This window comes from Dipodomys merriami, unplaced genomic scaffold (assembly GCF_024711535.1).
Source record: "Dipodomys merriami isolate MVZ:Mamm:240054 unplaced genomic scaffold, mDipMer1.0.p SCAF_4, whole genome shotgun sequence".
NCBI classification, from domain to species: Eukaryota; Metazoa; Chordata; class Mammalia; order Rodentia; family Heteromyidae; genus Dipodomys; species Dipodomys merriami.
Window position 1 is genome coordinate 41,502,768 of NW_027205603.1, and position 21,507 is coordinate 41,524,274.

Below are 21,507 nucleotides of genomic sequence, written 5' to 3' on the forward strand. Positions count from 1 at the left end.
ACAATTTATCAGGTAATTCCTCTTGAGAATGCCTTAATTATCATACACAATAAATATATAACAAATATGCTTTTATATGTAGGAGGTAATATACAGTATAAATGTATAATCCATATAGAAATAAACATAATTTAATATTGTATAATAGAAATACAAGTATAATATTTATCCTTACACAAATTGAAGAAAAAGTTATACACTTGTTTGAATTTATAAGTCAAGAACTAATTATTATGCAATCCTACTATGATATATAAAAACAAAGGCTCAGTGGTAGAGCGCTTACCTTGCATGCCTGAGGCCCTAGGTTCGCTTCCTCAGCACCACATAAGCAAAAAGAAAAAGCTGGATGTGGCACTGTGGCTCAAGTGGTAGAGTGCTAGTCTTGAGCTGAAGAGCTGAGGGACAGCACCCAGGCCCAGAGTTCAGGCCCCACGACTGGATTCCCCCCCACAAAAAAATAGCTGAAAATGATAACATTTGAGCCTGATAGAGTTATGAACCATACTCACATTTAAAAATTTTTAATGTCATATACCATGCTGTTGTTAACACTTTCTTTGAGAACACTTGTTATTTATCAAAGTTCAAGTAAAGGTTAAGAACTCTGATAGAAACTTCCAGTCTGGGCTGCTTGTCTGACTACCTGCCAACATTAGCAGATCTGTGTATTTAGTGCAAAATTCCCAACTGTATTACTAAGCTTCATGTTTCTTGCATAATGCATCTCCAGACTGATATAAATCCAAAGCTGAATGAGACATTGCCAGTCTACGATTCTCATTATATGGTAGAGAATACAGAAGTTCAGTATACTGCCATGAAAACAACTAGACAGTTTTGCTCTCCTGAGGATAACCCAATATCTGTGAGGATCCCAGCCATTCCACACAGGAATCTTCACTACCACTGTGACACACCCTGACCCACACAGCTTTGAGCTTAGGTGGGTTGATATTTGCTAATTCTGTGAAGTCATAAAAGCCATCTCAGGCCTCCTGCAAAGAGAAGTTATGTGAGCACACTGTCAGTTTCTAAAGATTGTTTTATCATTCACTCAGTCCTCCTCCATCGTTTCAGTGAAAACATTTGTTCATAAATTTTTCTCTAGTCAAGGAAAGAAGTAAAACTATTGACCTTATCCCAATCATACCAGGAGGAAAGAAGACTTTCCCTTAAAGGCTACAGAACCCAAGATGGGTTTAATAAACTTTTATTTCTATTTTAAAGCTGTTGAATTTTACCAAGAATTTGATCGCTTTATTCCTCATCCTGTGTAGGCTTCAAGGAGACAACCTAGCAGAACGGACTGAAGAGACTTTACAAGTACTTCATTCTCCAGATGAAATAATTCCAGATTCGTTGGGTGAGTATTAAATATGATTATGTCTATTGTTGTTTGAATGGCATTTAATAATTAAAATAGAAGAAACCAGACTAAACATCTTCCTCTGCAACAAATCATGGTGGCTGTGGTCACATGTCCATGACCAGCAGTCCTTGGTGCTGTGAGTCAGGAGGCCAAGGGCAAAGGAGAACAAGAAGGAACAGTACCTATGTGTTGCTTCCTCCTCAAACGATGACACTAATTCTAACATCTTTTATTAATTTAATTTTACTGTAAAGATACTGTACAGAGGGATTCAGTTACATGAGTAAGGTTGTGAGTGCAAGTCTTGTCGAACACTGTTACCCCCGCCTTTGTTGTTCTCCCACTATCCCTTCCCTCTCCTACCTCCTCCACCCCCTGAAGTTTTAAAGTTCATTTCCAATTAACTGCCTTGTGGGTATCATTATTGCAATGGGTCATCCTGTGTCCTTGTTTCAGCTTTTTGTTATTCCTCTTCCCCTCCCCAAATTAGAATGTGTATACAAGATGCAGGATACCAAAATCAAGTACAGTGACAACAGGGGTTATACCATAGGGGAAAGAACATCAAAAGAAACCGAAAAATCACCTAGTACATTAAAAACAACAACAACAACAACAAAGACATATTATGTCCATTTATTGGGGTTCATTTCACTTAGTATCATCTTATATGGTCATATGTACATAGCTTTTCTGCTCATCTGATAAAATTATGCTTTTCTGCTCATCTGATAAAATTATCCTAGACGTATACTAATCATTGCAACTGAAGGAAACCATGGGACCTCTATTTCTTTGGGGCTGGCTTGCTTCACTTAATATGATTTTTTCCAAGTCTTTCCATTTCCTAACAAATGAAGTAGTGTCATTCTTTCTGATGGAGGCATAGAATTCCATTATATATATATATATATATATATATATATATATATATATATATATCACATTTTCTTGATCCATTCATCTATTGAGGTGCATCTGGGTTACAACACACAAGGGCCTCATATCTAAAATATACTTAGAACTCAAAAAATTAAATCCCCCAACAACAAATCTTCAAAGAAACAACCACCCCATTAATAAATGGGCTAAAGACTTAAAGAGAGACTTCTCTGAAGAAGAAATAAGAATGGCCAATAGACATATAAAGAAATGCTCAACTTCTCTGGCCATAAAGAAATGCAAATCAAAACAACATTGAGATTCCACATCACCCCAGTTAGAATGGCTATAATCAAGAAATCTAATAACAACAGATGCTGGAGGGGATGTGGCCAAAAGAGAATGCTACTGCACTTTTGGTGGGAGTGTAAAGTTGTTCAACCACTTTGGAAAGCAGTATGGAGGTTCCTAAAAACTCCACATAGAGCTCCCTTATGACCCAGCAATCTCACTTCTGGGCATTTACCAAATGATCACAAACATTTGGTAGCTAAAGCTACCAGCACGACTATGTTTATCACAGCATTATTCACTAATTCTAACTTCTTTGAACTTGTCTTCTGACTCTTTAGAAAATGGAACTTCTTTTTTTTTTTTTTTTTTTTTTGCCAGTCATGGGGCCTGAACTCTGGGCCTGGGCGCTGTCCCTCAGCTCTTTAGCTCAAGACTAGTGTTCTACCACTTGAGCCACAGCACCACTTCCAGCTTTTTCTGCTTATGTGGTGCTGAGGAATTGAACCCAGGGCCTCATGCATGCAAGGCAAGCGCTCTACCACTCAGCCACCTTCCCAGCCCAGAAAATGGAACTTCTTATCTGCTGACACTTGCTACTTTCATTCCTGCACCAATGATACATTTTGTCTCTGGGGGACTACTGTCAGTATCCTAAGTGGAAATACTATGCACCTTCTCTTTCAGCTTTCTGCTGCATTGATGTTCATCCTGTCAGTGTCTCTTCAGAGGCTCTTCTCTGCTTTTGCTCCCCATTACTTTTCCTGATAGTGCTGGGTCTCTATTCCCCTCTACTTTTCTCTGTCTCATAGAACAGCCCTGTTCTGTCCTCTTGTATACCATTTGACACCATGCTGCATTTAGTTCATTATCCTTTCTCCTCCTTCCTCTTCCCATCATCTTCTTCCTCCACCTCCTTTTCTGGGAGTTGATAGGAAGGCACTGTACCAGTTAAGCATATTCCCAGACTTTTCTGCCATTTTACATTTATATTTTACTGTTTTGCCATCCTGGGGCTCTGGACCTGAGTGCTGTCTCTGAGCTTTTGTGCTCAAGTCTATTGACCTGCCACTGGAGCCACAGCCCCACCTCTGGCTTCTTTTTGGTGGTTAATTGGAAAGTCTCACTGACTTTCGTGCCCAGGCTGGCTTTAAACTATGATTCTCAATTCTCAGCTTCCTGAGTAGGTAGGATTACAGGAATGAGCCACTAGTGTCCAGCTTTACTTAGTTTAGTTTTGAGATAAGGTTTTGCCTTTGGCTTAGGCTAGTTTGGACAGTGATCCTCCAATTTATGCTTTCCTTCATAGGTGAGGTAAGAAGTGTGTGTCACCATACTCAGCTTTTATTGGTTGAGATGAGGTCTCATGAACTTTCTGTCTAAACTAGCCTTGAAATATGACCCTTCCAGTATATGCCTTCCAAAGAGCTAGGAATCCAGTCATATGCTAGCTTGCTTCCTTCACTTTCTATAAAAATAATAGCTTTTGAGGCCATATAAGATGACACTAAGCAAAATCAACTCCAAGACATGGACACAAATGGTTTGTTATTGTTCTTTTTAATGTACTATGTGATTTTGTATGTTCGTTGTACTATGTGATTTTGTATGTACTTTGTATGTTCTTCCCCCTGTGGTATATCTCCTGTTGTCACTGTATTTGATTTTGGTACTCTGGTATTTTATGTACATTTATTTGAATTAAGGAAGGGAAGGGGAACAACAGAATGGTGAAAGAACCAATACAACAGTGATATACACAGACAATATGTTGGAAATGATCTGTATAGCTTGGGGGTAGGGAGGGTTGGGGGGAGGGAAAGTAGGAGAAAAATAAGGGAAGAGGTAACAAGTTTGACAAGAAATGTACTTATTACCTTACTTACATAACTGTAACCCCTCTGTACATTACCTTGACAATAAAAAAAAGCTAAATACAGTTTTCTATGGAAGAAATTCAAACTCCATATATTAACATATAAATTAATATCAGAGAATGTAAGAATGTTTGCCAGATAATCAGATAAGTGCATGTAATATTACTCCTGTGATATCTAAGGAACATTGCTTTGTGAGTGTGTCCTAGCAGGATTCAGTCAGTACATTCAATCTGTACAGTTTGAAGAGCTGCTATGGAAGATATTTTACTCCTACTTTGACAGAGAATGATATCTTAAACAATATAGAAAACTTCCTAACCATAAAAGACACAAGGAAACCATAATATACCATATATTCAAAAGAAGAGAAGAAGGGAGTTTGAATAGTTCAATATCAAGAAATGATGGATGTTTGAGGAAAAATGAATATTTAACCAGATGTCAACTTTAGACAATAAATACATGGATCTAAATGTCCCATGGTTCTCTGATAGTACATGTGATTTTTATGTTTCTATTTATTAGGTATACATGGTATAACAGATAAAGTCATCTTTAAGCTAAATGTCATTCTACATTCTAATTTCAACCTATACACACTATTTAATCAATCGCTTCAATGTCTTTCTCACCAACAGGCTTTATAAATCAGAAGTAAAGGTAATAGGTGATTTAATTTATCTGTTTTTTTTTTTTTAACAATTTAAAGATTCTTTACCTGGGACTGAAGAAACAGTGATGGAAGAAAGTGAAGAATTTGAGAAAGCATCTACATTCTCAGCACAGGTGAGTACATGTCTCTAATACAGCTACTTTTTATTATTTATTACTTATTACTCTACTTTTTACTGTTATTACTTTCTTTAATCTCTAAAAACAACATAGACCACTAATGGGAAAATGTAGATGGAATGGAAAACCATATTCTTTTCTTTCTTTTTTTTTTTTTTTTTTTGGTCTGTCGTGGGACTTGAACTCTTGTCTTGGGTTCTGTCCCTGCACTCTTCAGCTCAAGGCGAGTGCTCTACCACTTGAGCCACAGTGCCACTTCCAGTTTCCTAGTGGTTTCTTGGAGATAAGAGTCTCATGGACTTTCCTGCCCGGGCTGGCTTTGAACCGTGATTCTCAGATCTCAGCCTCCTGAGTAGCTAGGATTACAGGCGTGAGCCACCAGTGCCTGGCTCCATATTCTTATTTAAAGACTGCTTTGAAATGTGCCTATGGCCCTGCCTTAGTAACACAGTGTACCACATCTGCAAGTGGCTCATCTTGTTATAGGAAAACAACAAGGACATAAGAAACTCTCTAACAACTGGCAAAGAAGACTTGGTTAAGTTCTGGTAGAGTTAGCCATTTACTTGTGCATATAAACTTTCTAAGTGTTTATGAGCTGCAATCTTAACCATCAGTAAGTTCAACAACACATATCTTAATAGATAAATGTTTTGTAAATCCTGAAAATTTACTTACTACTTAAGCATGCTAGTTTCAGTTGTCAAAGCTTTATGATACTTTGTGTTAAACTATATCTCTTCAATAAACTATACTGGGAGCAAACTGTTAGATTTATGACTTTAAATAAGACTCAAGGTTAAAATAAGTAATAGAACAGTATCTATACACATTTGACATATCAAGTCTATTGAACATGTTCAGTTGCTATGAAATCTTATCTTGAACATAATACTTAATGTGTCCATACAGTACTTCTATGTTCTCTATGGTGGTTTGCACAGTAGTTTGCATAGTGTTTGTCTTAAATAATGGGAATTATGTTTCTGACAGTGCTGGAGGTAGAGGTCTGAGATGAAGGGTTGACAGAATTCATTTGTTTTGAAGGCTTCATTCTTTTACTGCCATGTAGATGATCATTTTCTCCCTATGTCTTTATGCTTTCTTCCCTTTGTACATGCCTGTGTTCTAATCTCTTCTTGCCACCTATGATACATCCCCAGTATCACCAGTGATCATATATTGGGCCCTCTCCCACAACCTCATTGAGCAGTAATGTACTGCTTCTTCTTCCTTTTTGCCTTTTCTGCAGGTCCTGGGGCTTGAAGTCAAGGCCTGGGTGCTGTCCCTGAGCCTTTTTATTCAAGGCTACTGCTCTATCTCTTGATTCATAACTCTACTTCTAGCTTTTTGGTGAAGAAAACAATCTCCTAGACTTTTCTTCCTGGTCTGGCTTTGAACTTCAGCCCTTAGATCTCAGACTCCAGAGCAAATAGGATTAAAGGTGTGAGCCACCAGAGCCAGGACCTTAATTGTCTATTTAAAAACTGTCTTCAAACACATTGTAAAATGCTGGGACTAGGAATTTGTGTATATATTTAAGAGGTACATAATTCCACCTATAACTCTGTGGAAATTTTTCATTATTTGAGACATTATTTTAAACCCTTTAAAGGCTTGCTTTTCTTTAATGTCCCAAATCTTCACCGCCCAAGTATCTAGGATTACAGGATGGAGCCACTGTACTTGGCTCTACTATTTAATTTTATTTTAATTTTATTTTATTTGTGAACATACTGTACAGAGGGGTTACAATTACATGGGCAAGATAATGCATACATTTCTTACCAAGCATTGCAGCCTCCTCCTTTGTTTACCCTTCACCTCCCTTCCCAGCCTCCCCCCTCCCCCCCACCCAATCCTCCCCCCCTCCCTCCCACCGACATTGTAAAGCTCCTTTTTGACATGACAATTTGTACTTCTCATTGTTGCAACAGGTGGCTCTACTATTTTATAATAAAAGATTATAATATTTTTTCCAAGTCTTTCCATTTCCTAACAAATGGGGCAATGCCATTCTTTCTGATGGAGGCATAGAATTCCATTGTGTATATATACCACATTTTCTTGATCCATTCATCTACTGAGGGGCATCTGGGTTCGGGCTATGGTAAATAATGCTTCAATAAACATAGTAGTGCTGGTAGCTTTAGTGTGGTCTTGTTTGTAAACATTTGGGTAAATGCCCAAAAGTGGGATTGCTGGGTCATAGGGGAGCTTATGTGGAGTCTTTTGAGGAACCTCCATACTGCTTTCCAAAGTGGTTGAACAAGTTTACACTCCCACCAACAATGCAGTAAGGTTCCCTTCTGTCCATATCCCCTCCAGCATCTGTTGTGATTAGAGTTCTTGATTTTTGACATTCTAACTGGGTGAGATGGTATATCAATGTTGCTTTGATTTGCATTTCTTTTATGGATAGAGAGGTTGAGCATTTCTTCATGTGTCTATTGGCTATCCTTCTTTCCTCTTCAGAGAAGTTTCTCTTTAAGTCTTAAGCCCACTTATTTATTGGGCAGTTGTTTCTTTGAAGATTTGTTTTGGGCGGATTTAATTTTTTAAGTTCTAAGTATATTTTAGATATGAGACCCTTGTCCATTGTATGGCTAGTGAAGATCATCTCCCAATCCGTGGGCTTTCTATTGATCTTTCTAGCTATGTCCTTTGCCATGCAGAAGCTCTGCAACTTCATACAATCCCATTTGTCCAACCTTTCTTTGATTTGTTGTGTTTCTGGGTCTCTATTAAGAAAATTTCGGCCTGTGCCAAGGAGACCTAGGGTTTCTCGTATTCCATCCTGTAATGTTTTCAGAATGTCTGCTTTGACTTCGAGGTCTTTGATCCATTTGGAGTTGATTCTGGTGCGGGGTGATATATAAGGATTTAGCTTTAGTTTTCTACAAGCAGTTAACCAATTTTGCCAGCACCATTTACTGAAGAGGCTGTCTTTCTTCCATTCTATTTTTTTAGTTCTCTTATCGAAGATTAGATGGCTATAGGTCTTTAGGTTCATTTCTGGGTTTTCAAGTCTATTCCATTGGTCCTGGGGTCAGGCCCAAAGAAACATAGGTCCCATGGTTTCCCTTATTTGCAATAACTAGTTTATGTCTGAGTCAAGCAGAAAAGGTCAGATAAGTTGATGTTAGGAGAATGAACCCCAAGATAAGTATTCAAATGTTTTTTTGTTTTCTTTTCCTTTCACGTAATTGTTTCTGTCATATTTATAAGATGATTTCTATGTTGCTTTGTATGTCCCTCCCCCACAATATAACCTATACTTTCACTGTTTTTGATGTTGGTATAATTTGTGGAGGGGAAGGGAAAAAAACAAATCGTTTAACTAGGGATACAGGTGGACCCATTGCAAGAATGAGATGTACAAGTTGTTATGTCAAAAAACAAACTTAACAACTTTGGTGGGGGGTGGGGGGGAGGATTGGGTAGGGGGTGAGGAGGAGTATGGAATGGGATGGGAAGGGGAAACAAAGAGGAGGCAACAATGCTTGATAAGAAATGTACTCCTTATCTTGCCCATGTAATTGTAACGTCTCTGAATGGTATTCTCACAATAAAACAAAGATTATAATATTGTTGGATGTGATTAAGGGTGTCCAGTGGTCATATTAATGAAACTAATCCTAAAAATTACTGATGAAATTAATGTATTTTTATTCATTTGTTAACTGTCTAGTTGTACCTTTCCTGATTCTTATTCCTGATTCGTACTAAACTTTGACTTTCTATTTTTATATAGTACTTCTTGCCTTCACTATGCTACATAATTTACTTATTCATTTTTTCTGTCTCCTTCCACTATAAGAAAAGATTTGTAAGAGTAAGAATTTTTGTCACCTTTTACATTTTTGTAATCTTAAAGGAGCATCTACACATATAAGACTCATAATATATATCTGCTGAATGACATTGGTAATAATTCCTCACCATGAGATGAAAATGTTGTCTTCTTTTCTCCTTCTTCCTCCTCCTCCTCCTCTTTTCCTTGATCTTCTTTGTCTCCTCTTTCTATTTCTCCTCTAACTCCTCCTTCACAATTTATTCTTTAATAGGTGTTTGATAGATATTTTATTTCATTCTTACAACTGCTTTAGAAATTGGGCCAAGTTCCACCTCCACAGTGACAGTTCAAATCTAATCCTTCTTCCTCTTAACTGACCAGTAAACATTAGAAGCCAAAAGCAAGACCTGAGACTTATTGTTCAGCCAACAAGCAATTCATTCTTTCAACAAATTTTTACATTTTGTAGTGGAGGTTTCAAAGATACTTGTACCTTTGATACTTTCTCTGAATGTGTTGTTATTTGCTAAATATCATGTAAAATATGCCACAGCCATGTCCAGGGCTTTGAATAATGTTCCCACATCGGAGAACAAAATAGGATATATATTGGAACAAATATTTTTAGTACTATAATGCAGGGTTTCATTAACTTTTTAAAAATGATCCATTTTGTCATTTCTAAGCTTTTGCTTGTGTCCATAATCTGATTATGATAAAAACACACCACCATTTAAATTGTGGTAACCTATCACTCATCACTTTTTACAAAAGTTTATCAGCTGTACTTTCTACCAAAGTCCATGTTTCCCCTCATGAAAAGGTGCAACGTGATTCTCTTTGTAATCACTCTCTCAAATTAAGATGTATCCTGTTTATGGGATTTGGGCTTGCTTCAAATAAAATAGAAAAAGAAATTCATTTTATCAAATGTTTTGTGAGTAATTTCAAATTAGCTCAATGTTTACCTTCCACAATGCTCATGTGATCATCTCCTAGTGCAAAATCTTGTGATAGCAAATGGGATTGTTGCAGAGCTTCTGCATGGCAAAAGATAGCTAGCAAGATCAGTAGGAAGCGCACAGATTGGGAGAAGATCTTCACTAGCCATACAACACACAAGGGCCTCATATCTAAAATATACTTAGAAGTCAAAAAATTAAATACCCCTAAAACAAATCCTCAAAGAAACAACCATCCCATTAATAATAAGTGGGCTAAAGACTTAAAGAGAGACTTCTCTGAAGAGGAAGTAAGAATGGCCAATAGAAACATGAAGAAATGCTCAACTTCTCTAGCCTTAAAAGAAATGTAAATCAATACAACATTGAGATTCTACCTCACCCCAGTTAGAATGGCTATAATCAAGAAATCTAATAACAATGATGCTGGAGGGGATGTGGCCAAAAGAGAATGCTACTGCACTGTTGGTGGGAGTGTAAAGTTGTTCAACCACTCTGGAAAGCAGTATGGAGGTTCCTCAAAAAATTCCACATAGAGCTCCCCTATAATCCAGCAATCTTACTTCTGGGCATTTACCCAAATGACCACAAACAAGGCCATACTAAAGCTACCAGCACAACTGTGTTTATTGCAGCATTAGTTATCATAGCTAAGATATGGAACCAACCCTGTCGATGAATGGAAAAAAAATGTAGTATATAAATCTATAATGGAGTTCTTTGCTTCCATCAGAAAGAATGACATTGCCCCATTTCTTAGGAAATGGAAGGACTTGGAAAAAAATCATATTAAGTGAAGTAAGCTAGACCTAAAGAAACATAGGTCCTGTGGGCTCCCTTATTTGTAATAATTATCTAGGATAATCTTAGCAGACAGGCAGAACAGCTTAATAGCTATGTGCATGTGACCATATAGGCGGATGCTAAGTGAAATGAACTCCAAGATATGGACACAAGAGGTTTTTATTTATTGTTGTTGTTCCCAATGTACTACATGATTTCTTTTTTCTTTTATGTTTTCTCCCCTATTGTTCATCTCCTGTTGTCATTGTATTTGATTTTGGTACCTTGGGTACTATATATATGTTTATCTGAACTAGGGAAGAGAAGGAGAACAACAAAATGTTGAGACAAAGGACAAGGGGGAACCAATGCAACAGTGATAGTCACAAGACAGTATGTTGGAAATGATCTATACAACTTGGGGGGGGGCTGGGAGGAGGGAAAGAGGGAGGAAAAATGAGGGAGGAGGTAACAAGTTAGACAAAAAATGTACTCATTACCTTACTTATGTAACTGTAACCCCTCTGTACATCATGTTAACAATAAAATTACATTTTTTAAAAAATTAAAAAAAATCTTGTCATAGGTCAGCTTTGTTTCCATTTATTGTTCATTAAATCTTAAATTCTTGGAAGTTCTTCAAATGCACTTAATATCATCATACCCATTTAAATATTCCTTGACAATGTGTGGTTCAAAATAATAAATGAATAAGTGAGAAAATATTGACTTAAAGGGTTATTTTAGCCTACCAGGTGGGAAGTGGAGGAAAGAGAATCAAAAGTTCAGGGCCAGCCCTAGGATGGTTAAGTAGACTCTACCTGAAGATGAACAATTCAATCAAAAAGGTAGAGAATGTGACTCAAGAGGTAAACCATTTGTCTAGCGAGCATTTAAAAAAAAATCTAGAGCTCAAATGATTGGATCTTAAAAGATAGATTTTTGGAGAAAGGAAAGATCAGTAAGTTAGGAACACTATAGTTTTGCATGGGTGCTTCGCAATTGGAGGAGCCTGAGAAACCAGGCAGAGGATTCTGTGCTGAGAAGGAAAATTTAGGAAAATAATAATATGCGTAGCATTTATTTCCTGTGGCAAATGCTAGCACTTCTTAGGATTCTACAATGTCTTGATAATCTATTAGTGAGATTGGAAGTAAATTTTGGTTACTTTAGATCTGCCACATTTTTTACTTTGTGAAATTAAGCATTCTGTTCATTGGTACTCTAGGGCCAAGTGAATGATTTTATTTTCCACTCTGTCCTGATTTTTGTACTCATAAGTAGTGAGTTTACAATGTGATTGTCTTCTAGAGTGAGAATTTCCCACACCTGCCACATTTTCCCTAAGATTTCATGCAAATGGACTTTCAAATGAATGAATTTGGATGAGATATAACTATAATAGTCTCTGATAATTGTCATAATTACAAGACCTGATAATAAACATTGTGTTCATCTCTTCTGTGTCATATATAACTGCCTTATAAGAGTTTTGACAGCAAAGACATAGCTCCTAAATAAGTTTCTTTGTTGTTGTTGGTGGTGGTTGTGGGGCTTGAACTCTGGGCTTCAGCGCTGTCCCTGAGCTCTTCAGCTCAAGGTGAGTGCTCTACTGCTTGAGCCACAGTCCCACTTCTGGTTTTCTAGTGGTTTATTGGAGATAAGAGTCTCACAGACTTTCCTGCCGGGTTGGTTTTGAACCATGATACTCCGATCTCAGCCTCCTGAGTAGCTAGGGTTACAGAAAGAAGGAATGAAGTTAATGAATTTCTTTCTGTCTTCTAGAACTTTTCTCCAAAAGCCTGCATACAACTTTCTGGCTAAATAGTGTATTTCCTTTTGAAGATTCATTTGTAGATCATGTTTCTTTCTTCCTACTTTTATTTGAAAGTTATTTCCTTTGAAAGTTATTCAGAGAAATAGCCATAATATTTGAAAGAAAATAATAAAATGCTCACTTAGAGTTGACAGTAATATAAAACACAGTATAAAACATAGGTGTGAAATAGTGGCCCATTAAACTGTTTATTTAACCAGGAATTTTGATAGCTCAGGTTTCTCCCTTGTCTTACTAATATTGTAAATCTACCCTCCCCCATAAAAATGTTTGTCTATTTTGTCATCTTTACAACTTGACATTTTATGTTTCTAATAAAGCATTTTCCAAATTCTTTTTTGTACTTAAATATAATTTATTTATATTGTTGAGGAATTTAAATAATGGTTATAGTTTAACAAAAGCTGCAATTCTTCTTTAGTATACAAGTAGCATGGAAAAAAACAGACAACTAGCATTTGTGTAGATATATTTCAACATGTACCTTTGCAAAATGAAAAAAGAAACACAGTTTCATTATCATCTTACCAAATAGAAGTAATAAATTATAGTGATTTATTTTCACTTGATATTGTTGATACATTGCAGGCATGTTTTTGAAGCAATGAATTTTCTGCTAAAGAACAGTGATTAGAACCTATTTTGCTCAGCCTTAATTTTTTTCCTTCATGCCCATGGAATTTTTGCTTGGCTCTTATGATTTACATTCTAAGGTTCCTATAAAATTGCTTGAAACTAGGTGTTATAATAGGCAAACTATCTAACAAAATTTTAGAATCTGTTGCGATTTCTCCTATTGACATTGGGTCTGTGGATTTCTAACACTTCGTGGATGAAAATATTAGCTCAAACCTCTGAAAATACAATTTTTAAAAAAAAATCTGTTTTGAAACTGTAACTTCTAAATGTCACATTTCCATAGGAAAAAATTGGCTTATATGGTAAAGTATGACATGATAACATTTAAACATTAGTTGTGGCTTTGCTATTTAGTTCACTGCAGTGCCTTTACACAATTTCTATTTCTTCCTTAGTAAAAGTATGATCCTTTTTCTTGAGATCAGTTGAATTCTGCATTTAATATTTCAGATATTTGAGGGTGACCTGATAGAGACCAGATACAATTGATTTCTAGGCAAATGATATGACAGCATCATATTAATGGTATGAGATCCCAACCATTATTCTTTTAATTCTTGTGAATATGACAAAGTATAAAGAAAATACATTTTGACATTTTCAGTATTTTGAAGTTCTTGCTAATTCTTTATGAAAGTGATAGCTGCTGAACAATGTTATTGGACTGGTGTATAACAGGAAGAAAAGCAGGATGGATAATGGTCATGTCATGAAGCTCATTGCTGTAGTATATTGGATAGGATATAGTATATAGGATGGTTAATTGGAAATGTATTCAGGGAATATTCAGTCCTTTAGAGGGGATGGCAAAATATTAGGTCTCACAAATGGGGCTTCCCTTTTATGTTCATCTTTTTTTGCAGCCCAGCAAACTATCATCATAAAAACTGGCTAGTTTAAAAAACTTACTTCATAAAAAATGGCTAAATACAGTATGTTTTCCTACTGAAGTTAATAGATCTATGGGCTCCTTTGTCACACTCATCCACATTTGTCTAGCCATCGTTATTTTTTGTCTATTGTAGGAAGTGGTATAATATCAGAAATGTGCTTGTCCAAACTAATAAAAAGCTATGATAGTGACCTAACATGACGTATATTAAAAGTATATTTGAGCTGGAGGCTGAGATTTGTCATCCTGGCTACTGAGAAGGCTGAGGTTTAAAGCCAGCTGGATAAGAGTCCATGGGTCTCATCTCCAATTGACCACTAAAAACAGCTGGAAGTAGAGTTGTGGCTCAAGTGAGAGAGTATCAGCTTTGAGCACAAAAACTCAGGGACAGCACCCAGGAGTTGAGTTTAAACACCAGAATCAGCAAATACCACACACACACACACACACACACACACACACACACACACACACACACACACACACACACACACACACACACACACACACACACACACACAATCAGCAAATACAAAAACTCAGGGACAGCACCCAGGAGTTGAGTTTAAACACCAGAATCAGCAAATACCACACACACACACACACACACACACACACACACACACACACACACACACACACACACACACACACACACACACACACAATCAGCAAATACCACACACACACACACACACACACACACACACACACCCCACGGGGAAAAGTTATCTTTCAAATGATATTTTAAAATATGTTGGCTTTTGGCATTAAATGATTCCCTCCCCTTTTTTTTGTCAGTCAGGGGGCTTGAACTCTAGGCCTGAACGCTGTCCCTCAGCAATTTAGCTCAAGGCAATTGCTCTACCAATTGAGCAACAGCACCACTTCTGGTACTCTGGTGGTTTATTGGAGTTAAGAGTCTCATGGACTTTTGTGCCCAGGCTGGCTCTGAACCACAATCCTCAGATCTCAACCTCCTGAGTAGCTAGGATTACAGGGGTGAGCCACCGGTGCCCAGCTTTGATCACCCCTGTTTTAGATACTGAACTCTTTAAAATTCACTATGAACAACTTGGCATTCTACTTTTTATTTTTATAACATAGTGAGCATATTATTACATAACTTTTATGAACTTAATTTTAGTGTTTGTGCATTTTTGAAGTCTTAACTGGTGTTAATATCTTCTTATTGCTCATGTTTTCAGTTTAAGACTTGATTTTTAGTGTCAGACCATAAAATAACTGTAATGTTTATTTTAATGCTAGATTTTTAGGTTGGCTATTTCCAACTAGTGTGTTCTGGATTTAGATGATCAGGAATTAGTGATGGGATATGGCAGTCCTCAGCACCCAATATTATATGTGACTAATTGTAGTCTCACTCCAATACAGCTTGCTCCTGGTCTCCTATAGTATACAAACATAGTGATGTATTCTACAAACATCATTGATTTCCTGTGTTTGTTTTGATGTGAAAAATGCTAGAAACCACTGGTTAAGTCAGTTGACTTTGGGGGCTTCAATGTAATTCTTAGGAGAACAACTGTGCAAAAAATTACAGATGGTGTCTCAGGGTCAATCTCTTTAAGTGTCAAAGTATATAAAGTTCAGGATACATTCCCAAAAAATCCATTTGTATGTTTACAAGGAATCCCAAGCTTTTCCAAGGATTAAATATTCTCTTAACATATATAAGTGAAAACAACAACAAAACATGTAATTGTCATATTGAAAAGTAAAAATGGACTGTTTTGTCTTTGAAATTGGATTTGTTTGTTCGATTACTGACAATACACAATACAGATTTTTCATATATTTGTTAGATGTATGTTTATTGTCAATAATTTTTTCTGTGCCACTGGTCATATTTCTTGTAGGGTGTGTTTTCCCACTGACTTTGCTACCATTCATTACTTTACAATTGGTAATGTGTTCCATCTCAGATATGTTGCAAGTATTTTTAGTAGCTTTCGTTTTGACTTTTAACGCTGTTTTTGATTATTTTGTTATACGAAAGATGTATTTTTCTCTTATGATTTCTCATCTTGTTTGGCAGGTGCTCTACTACTTCAGCCCTCTTATGATATTTTTTCATTGTTTTTATACATAGTTTTCTCTTTCAAAATTAAACATTTACTTAATAATTGTTTTCATTTGACTTCTGTGAATTTTATGCTGATGACAGTGATTGTTAAGAGACCAAGATCTAGCATTATGTTTACAAATAAAAGTTGTTAGTGACCCCCGAGAATGCATCTGTGTTATTAAGATTTCTATCACTGTAACAAATTTCTGTCCATGTAAAAAGAGCAGTTTAAAGAAGAGAGGGTTTGGTTTACTTGATTCAAGTTTCAGAGGCTTCAGTTCATGGGTGCAGAGTATATCGTGGTATGTTTATATGATGACATCTGGGAAACATAAAGCGTGAAAAAGACAAGGAACCAGAATCCCAGTAATCTCTTTAGGGACATCTTCCTCATAATGAAATTTACCTCTGTTGGGCCTTATGTACTGATACTCAGCTATTTCCCATTAGTGCCATGGGTTGAGAACATAGTCTTTAACACATGGGTTTTAGGGAGGACATTTTATACCCACACTATGGCAGCACTCCTTTCTCTTCAGCTTAAAGTTTTCTTTACATCACTACTTACTTTGTAGAATAAAGTTACAGCTATTATTTATCAATTATTAATTTTACCAGGTATCTTACAGTCATCCCTTTTTCTTTGCCAGCAAATAATGAAGTCTCTCCATATTACATCCAAGAGCCCAATTGGACTCCTCAACCTTCAAGACTATCCAAATCTTTGATTCATTAATTTAGCTGCTATTTAATGTTCTTCTATAATCTGGGCAGTAGGGAGTTGACTATTTAATGCATATGCTATTTCAGTTTTCATTATTCTATCATTTTAATATAAATTATAAACTATCCTTTTCTAAAATATCCTTTTCATCTTGTTTTTGTACACTTAAAGATTTGAGCCAACATACAATAGTTAAAGGTTCTTTGTCTCAGTGCTAAAACAAAATATATTGAAACATATGTATATATATTCATGTATATATTTAAGAATCATACAGAAATATATGTTATATATGTTTGTTCAATATTTTGAATTTTCAAGAGAAGCTTAGTAGACCTTTTGACAAAATTTAAGAAAATATTCATCACTTTTAGAAGATAATTTGCTTTGGGCTTGCATAAAATTATTTTATTTAGAGAGATTTTTGCAGTTTCAGAAAGACAGCTTAAATAGTACTCACAGGAATCTCAAAAATTAGAAACAGAATTAAAACCTTATCTTCCAGCTATTTGTATAATCTTTTAGAATACTTGACTGAGAATTAACATAAACTTCTCAGGGAGGAAAGGAAGCTAAGTAATTCATAAGCAACTATCTCTCCATGATGTCTCAACTAGAAAATAGTAAATCCTATTTCATAAGAAGTGTGAATCAGATGTCTGTATTTATATCTTTTAGTGAATTTCTGGAAATTCCTCATTTCCTCTTTAAGTTTACAGATGTGTGGTAAATGTTTATTAAGACAGGATTTGCATCTGAGTAGGAGGAACTGGGCAATTCTGAACTGAGAGTTCTGGGAAAATGAATTTGTTAAAGATGAAACATAAAAACTTTATTGGCTTAAAGAGATAAATACCTAATTATGAGTGAAAAAACAACCAAGAATTAGTCCCCTCCTTCCAGGCACCAGATCTGTTTTAAGATTCCTTGGGTAGATACTGATACATACACCAAAGGAGAAATTAAGAATGGGCCATAGGTTTGTTAGACAAATGTCAGACATATAGCCACAAAATTTGCTAGAACCATATAAAATTGGTTAGCTTTATTTATCTGAACTTGCATAATTGGTGTTTATTTTCCAATCTCCATTTTTTAGATGGATAAATTAATCTTAGAAAAAGCTACCATAGCTAATGGTGGAGTGATTGATATGTCATATCTAAAGCCACAATGGCCCACTCTAGGTCTTTGCTGGAGTTCATGTCATCAATTTCCTTCTACCTATGTTTGGAGGCCAAGGACTATATGCCTGTACTATATGAAACACTGTTGAGTCCCTGCTGCTCTACAGCCACAGCTGTTTCAGAATTGTCCATCTTATACACAAGATTAGTATGCATGTTTTTTGGAAAATAATAATTGTCTTTATTACAAACTTTGAAATTACCATTCAGATTATTCTGACATTTTAGTATTTGTATTCCTGTAGGATATTAACACAGTATAGCGTATAGCCTTCTGTTCAATGACTGAAAGAACTATCATACATTTTTCTTTATGGGAAATTTACCTTGGAGATTTTGAACATATTAAAAGCCTAGAAAAGAATGTTTGGGACAAGTTAGGAATGAAATATATCCAATTATACTAAACAAAAGGTAATCAATCACCTCTAATGCCAATAAAATTTGCTATTGGAGGCTATAGGTATAAACTACTTGCAAATATATCTAATAAATTTAATCCCTATGTATTTAATTGAATGTTTGCATCTTTAAGTTAGTCTTACATAAAAACAAGAAATAAGAAAATAATGAACTAAAAAATAATTAAGGCTAAATGTTAGAAATTCATTGAAAGTGTCTTATACTTGAGCCTTCCCCAGCCAGTTAGCTCAATTATTTTATATCTTTTATAAAACTTTATTTATTGGACTGGGACATGATTAACATGGTAGAGTTCTTGCTTAACAAGTAAAGATACTGAATTTAATTACCAGTACTGCAAAAACAAAAAAATCAAAAATCTTAGTTTTTAAATGAACATTAATGAACATTTAATGAACAACTTAATTGACATTAAAATTTAAATCTAATTACTCCTCATCCAGATTTGCAAAATATCAAGTTTTCACTTACTCTGTTCTTGTAAAATGGTCCAGTAATTCTGTCATAAGAGCCCATTTTACTGTTTTCCTAATGGGCAATAAGAGACCAATGTCCTCCGTTTCTTACACCAGTGACTTTTTTCTTCCTAGCTGTTAACCTATAAAAGAAGAGCAAAGATACTTACTAAATCATATTTGTTTTTTTGGAAATTCAAGCACAATGTACGCGTTTTACCTGTGGTTTTAAAGCCTTCACTCAGCCATGCTGTACAAATGTCAAATAAATAGTTGACTTTCATGTGTTTTCTCTGAGTCAATATAATGGACTAGTAGGGAAACTTCATCTTTCCACATCTCTGAGGCTGGAGATGCTGGAAATGAACACATTTATGTGTGTATTTCAGTTTGCAGAAAACACTAGTATTATTTCTGCAAACACAGAAGTACTGTCACCTCTTGGAGCAGGAGGAAAATGGTGGAGGGTCAGCTAGGAGCTTACCAAGCTCTCATGTAGAAACCAGTTTAAGTGTTCCAGTGGAAAATCCAAGGCTTAGAGAGTCACCCAACTGTGTTATCATAGTACAGAGAGTTTGGCCAGAGAGGAAAAATTCATGCAGCTTGTCAGGAGACAGATGCAAACACTCACTGGTGGCAGTGGTGGTAGCAGGGGTAGCTGCCACTCCCGCCATATCAACAAAGGTACCAGAGATGGAGTGAGAGCGGGTTCTACTCACTGCCAGAGCAAACTGACAAGGAGCAGAAATCTTCATCCTGCTTTCTACAGACCAACACAGACCACAGATGGTCTGAAAAACAAGGGAAAGGCATGAGTACCCCCACAAGATATCCTCATAGAACAGCGTTTAGAAGGTAGCCACTCCTTCACCACCAGAGAAGAATTCCATCTTTGATACTGGCAAAGAATGGGCCAGTGCAGCTAGCAGATAACTCAGGCCTTAGATATAGACACTTAGATGCCATTTTTGAGCTGATAAAGGGACCAGCAGGCCTCAGATCCACCCAGGGGAAGTTGCCCTTCCCAGGTTGAGGGAGCTCTGCCTAGGGTGGGGCAACTCTCTTTTCTGGGTAAACAGAGCCAGAGGAGGCCCCTCCCCCCTGCAGCGGGGAAAGCTCTTCCCCTCTGCAGGAGGGTAAAAGAAAAATAATTAAAAACTGGGAAAGGGCATAAATCCTAAGTGGCTCCAGGCTGGGCCACAGGAGTGGTTCAGGAGCTATCCTCCCAGGGAAAAGCTACTGATCACTGATAGGCCACAACCCTACCTAAATTCAAGTTCCCTTGCAGCAACTCCAAGCTAGAGGAGGCAGCCATCTCTCTTTTGTGTGACATTCAAAGCAGATTGCCCTCCCACTCAACTAGTCTGGGAGGACGGTCTCAAAGTACTCATGCAGGTAACCTGCTCAAACAAACTTATTTAAGAAACCTACTAAACTACAGGAAAACCAAACCCACCAAATAAATCAAAGAATATCTTTTTCTACAATTCTCTCTATACCTATTAATTTCTGTCCCTGATCCCTCTTTGATTTTCTTAGTCCATTGATCTCTAGTTATCTGTTGTTGAACTAGATTGTATCTGTACTCACTTTAACTATGTAAAAAAATCTGTTGTTGAACTAGATTGTATCTGTACTCACTTTAACTATGTAAAAAAATCTGTGCAACCAAAGGGTTCTGAGTTGATGCTTGCCTAAAAATAGTGTTCTAGCTCAGAATTGGTTTTGCTTTTGTACTTAAAAGGGCAGAACAAACCATAGAAACACAAGAAAAATGGCAAGTCAAGCAACCTCATTCATGCTCATGATAAACAGGCAACAGAACCGTTAATGAATAACCCAGTGGAGAGTCCTCAAAATTTTCGACAAACACTACTGGTAAACCTGGTAAATGAAAAAGATTGAAAGCCTACAAAGGGCTTTGTGTGACCAATCAAGGAGGGAAAGAAGTCCATATAAGATTTAAAACAAAGCTCCAACAAAGCCATCAAATCTGATCAATTATAAGGAAAGGAAATAAAAAACAAGGTAGAAAGCCTTGACAATAGGTTAGACCATGTAGAAGATCAAATCACTGGGATTGAAGATAGCCTAGACATTATAGAGAAAGAACAGACAAGTATTCAAGACAATTCTAAGCAATATGATAGATCCATTGAACATATAGACGATGCCATCAGAAAGCCTAATTTAAGGCAAATGGGTATAGAGGAAGGCCTAGAGACAGAAGTTAAAAGTGTAGGAAATTTAACGGAGTCCCAGTACAGAACATCCCAAACATACAAAAAGATAAGCTCATTCAGATACAAGAGACCTTTAGAACCCCAAATAAAATGGACCAGAACAGGACATCCCACTGTCACATTGTAATCTGCACAAGATCAATAGAGACCAAGAAAGGATCCTTAAAGGTGTCAGGGAAAAAAGATCAATCACCTATAAAGGGAAACCAATCAGAATAACTTCAGATTTCTCAGCTGAGACAATGAAAGCAAGAAGAGCC

At 36.4% G+C, this 21,507-nt stretch overlaps 1 protein-coding gene across 14 annotated transcripts in view; it reads left to right on the top strand.

Moving 5' to 3' along the window:
• Positions 1-21,507, top strand: part of CUNH8orf34 (chromosome unknown C8orf34 homolog) — a 413,720-nt gene that overhangs the window by 311,617 nt on the left and 80,596 nt on the right. For 13 of the 14 annotated variants that reach the window (XM_069990879.1, XM_069990886.1, XM_069990876.1 and 10 more), the window contains 2 exons: positions 1,281-1,366; positions 5,135-5,211. In XM_069990879.1, the coding sequence (XP_069846980.1) occupies positions 1,281-1,366; positions 5,135-5,211 (163 nt within the window). Of the gene's footprint in view, positions 1-1,280; positions 1,367-5,134; positions 5,212-6,469; positions 6,551-21,507 lie in introns of those variants that run through there. The other variant, XM_069990889.1, reaches the window with a different exon arrangement.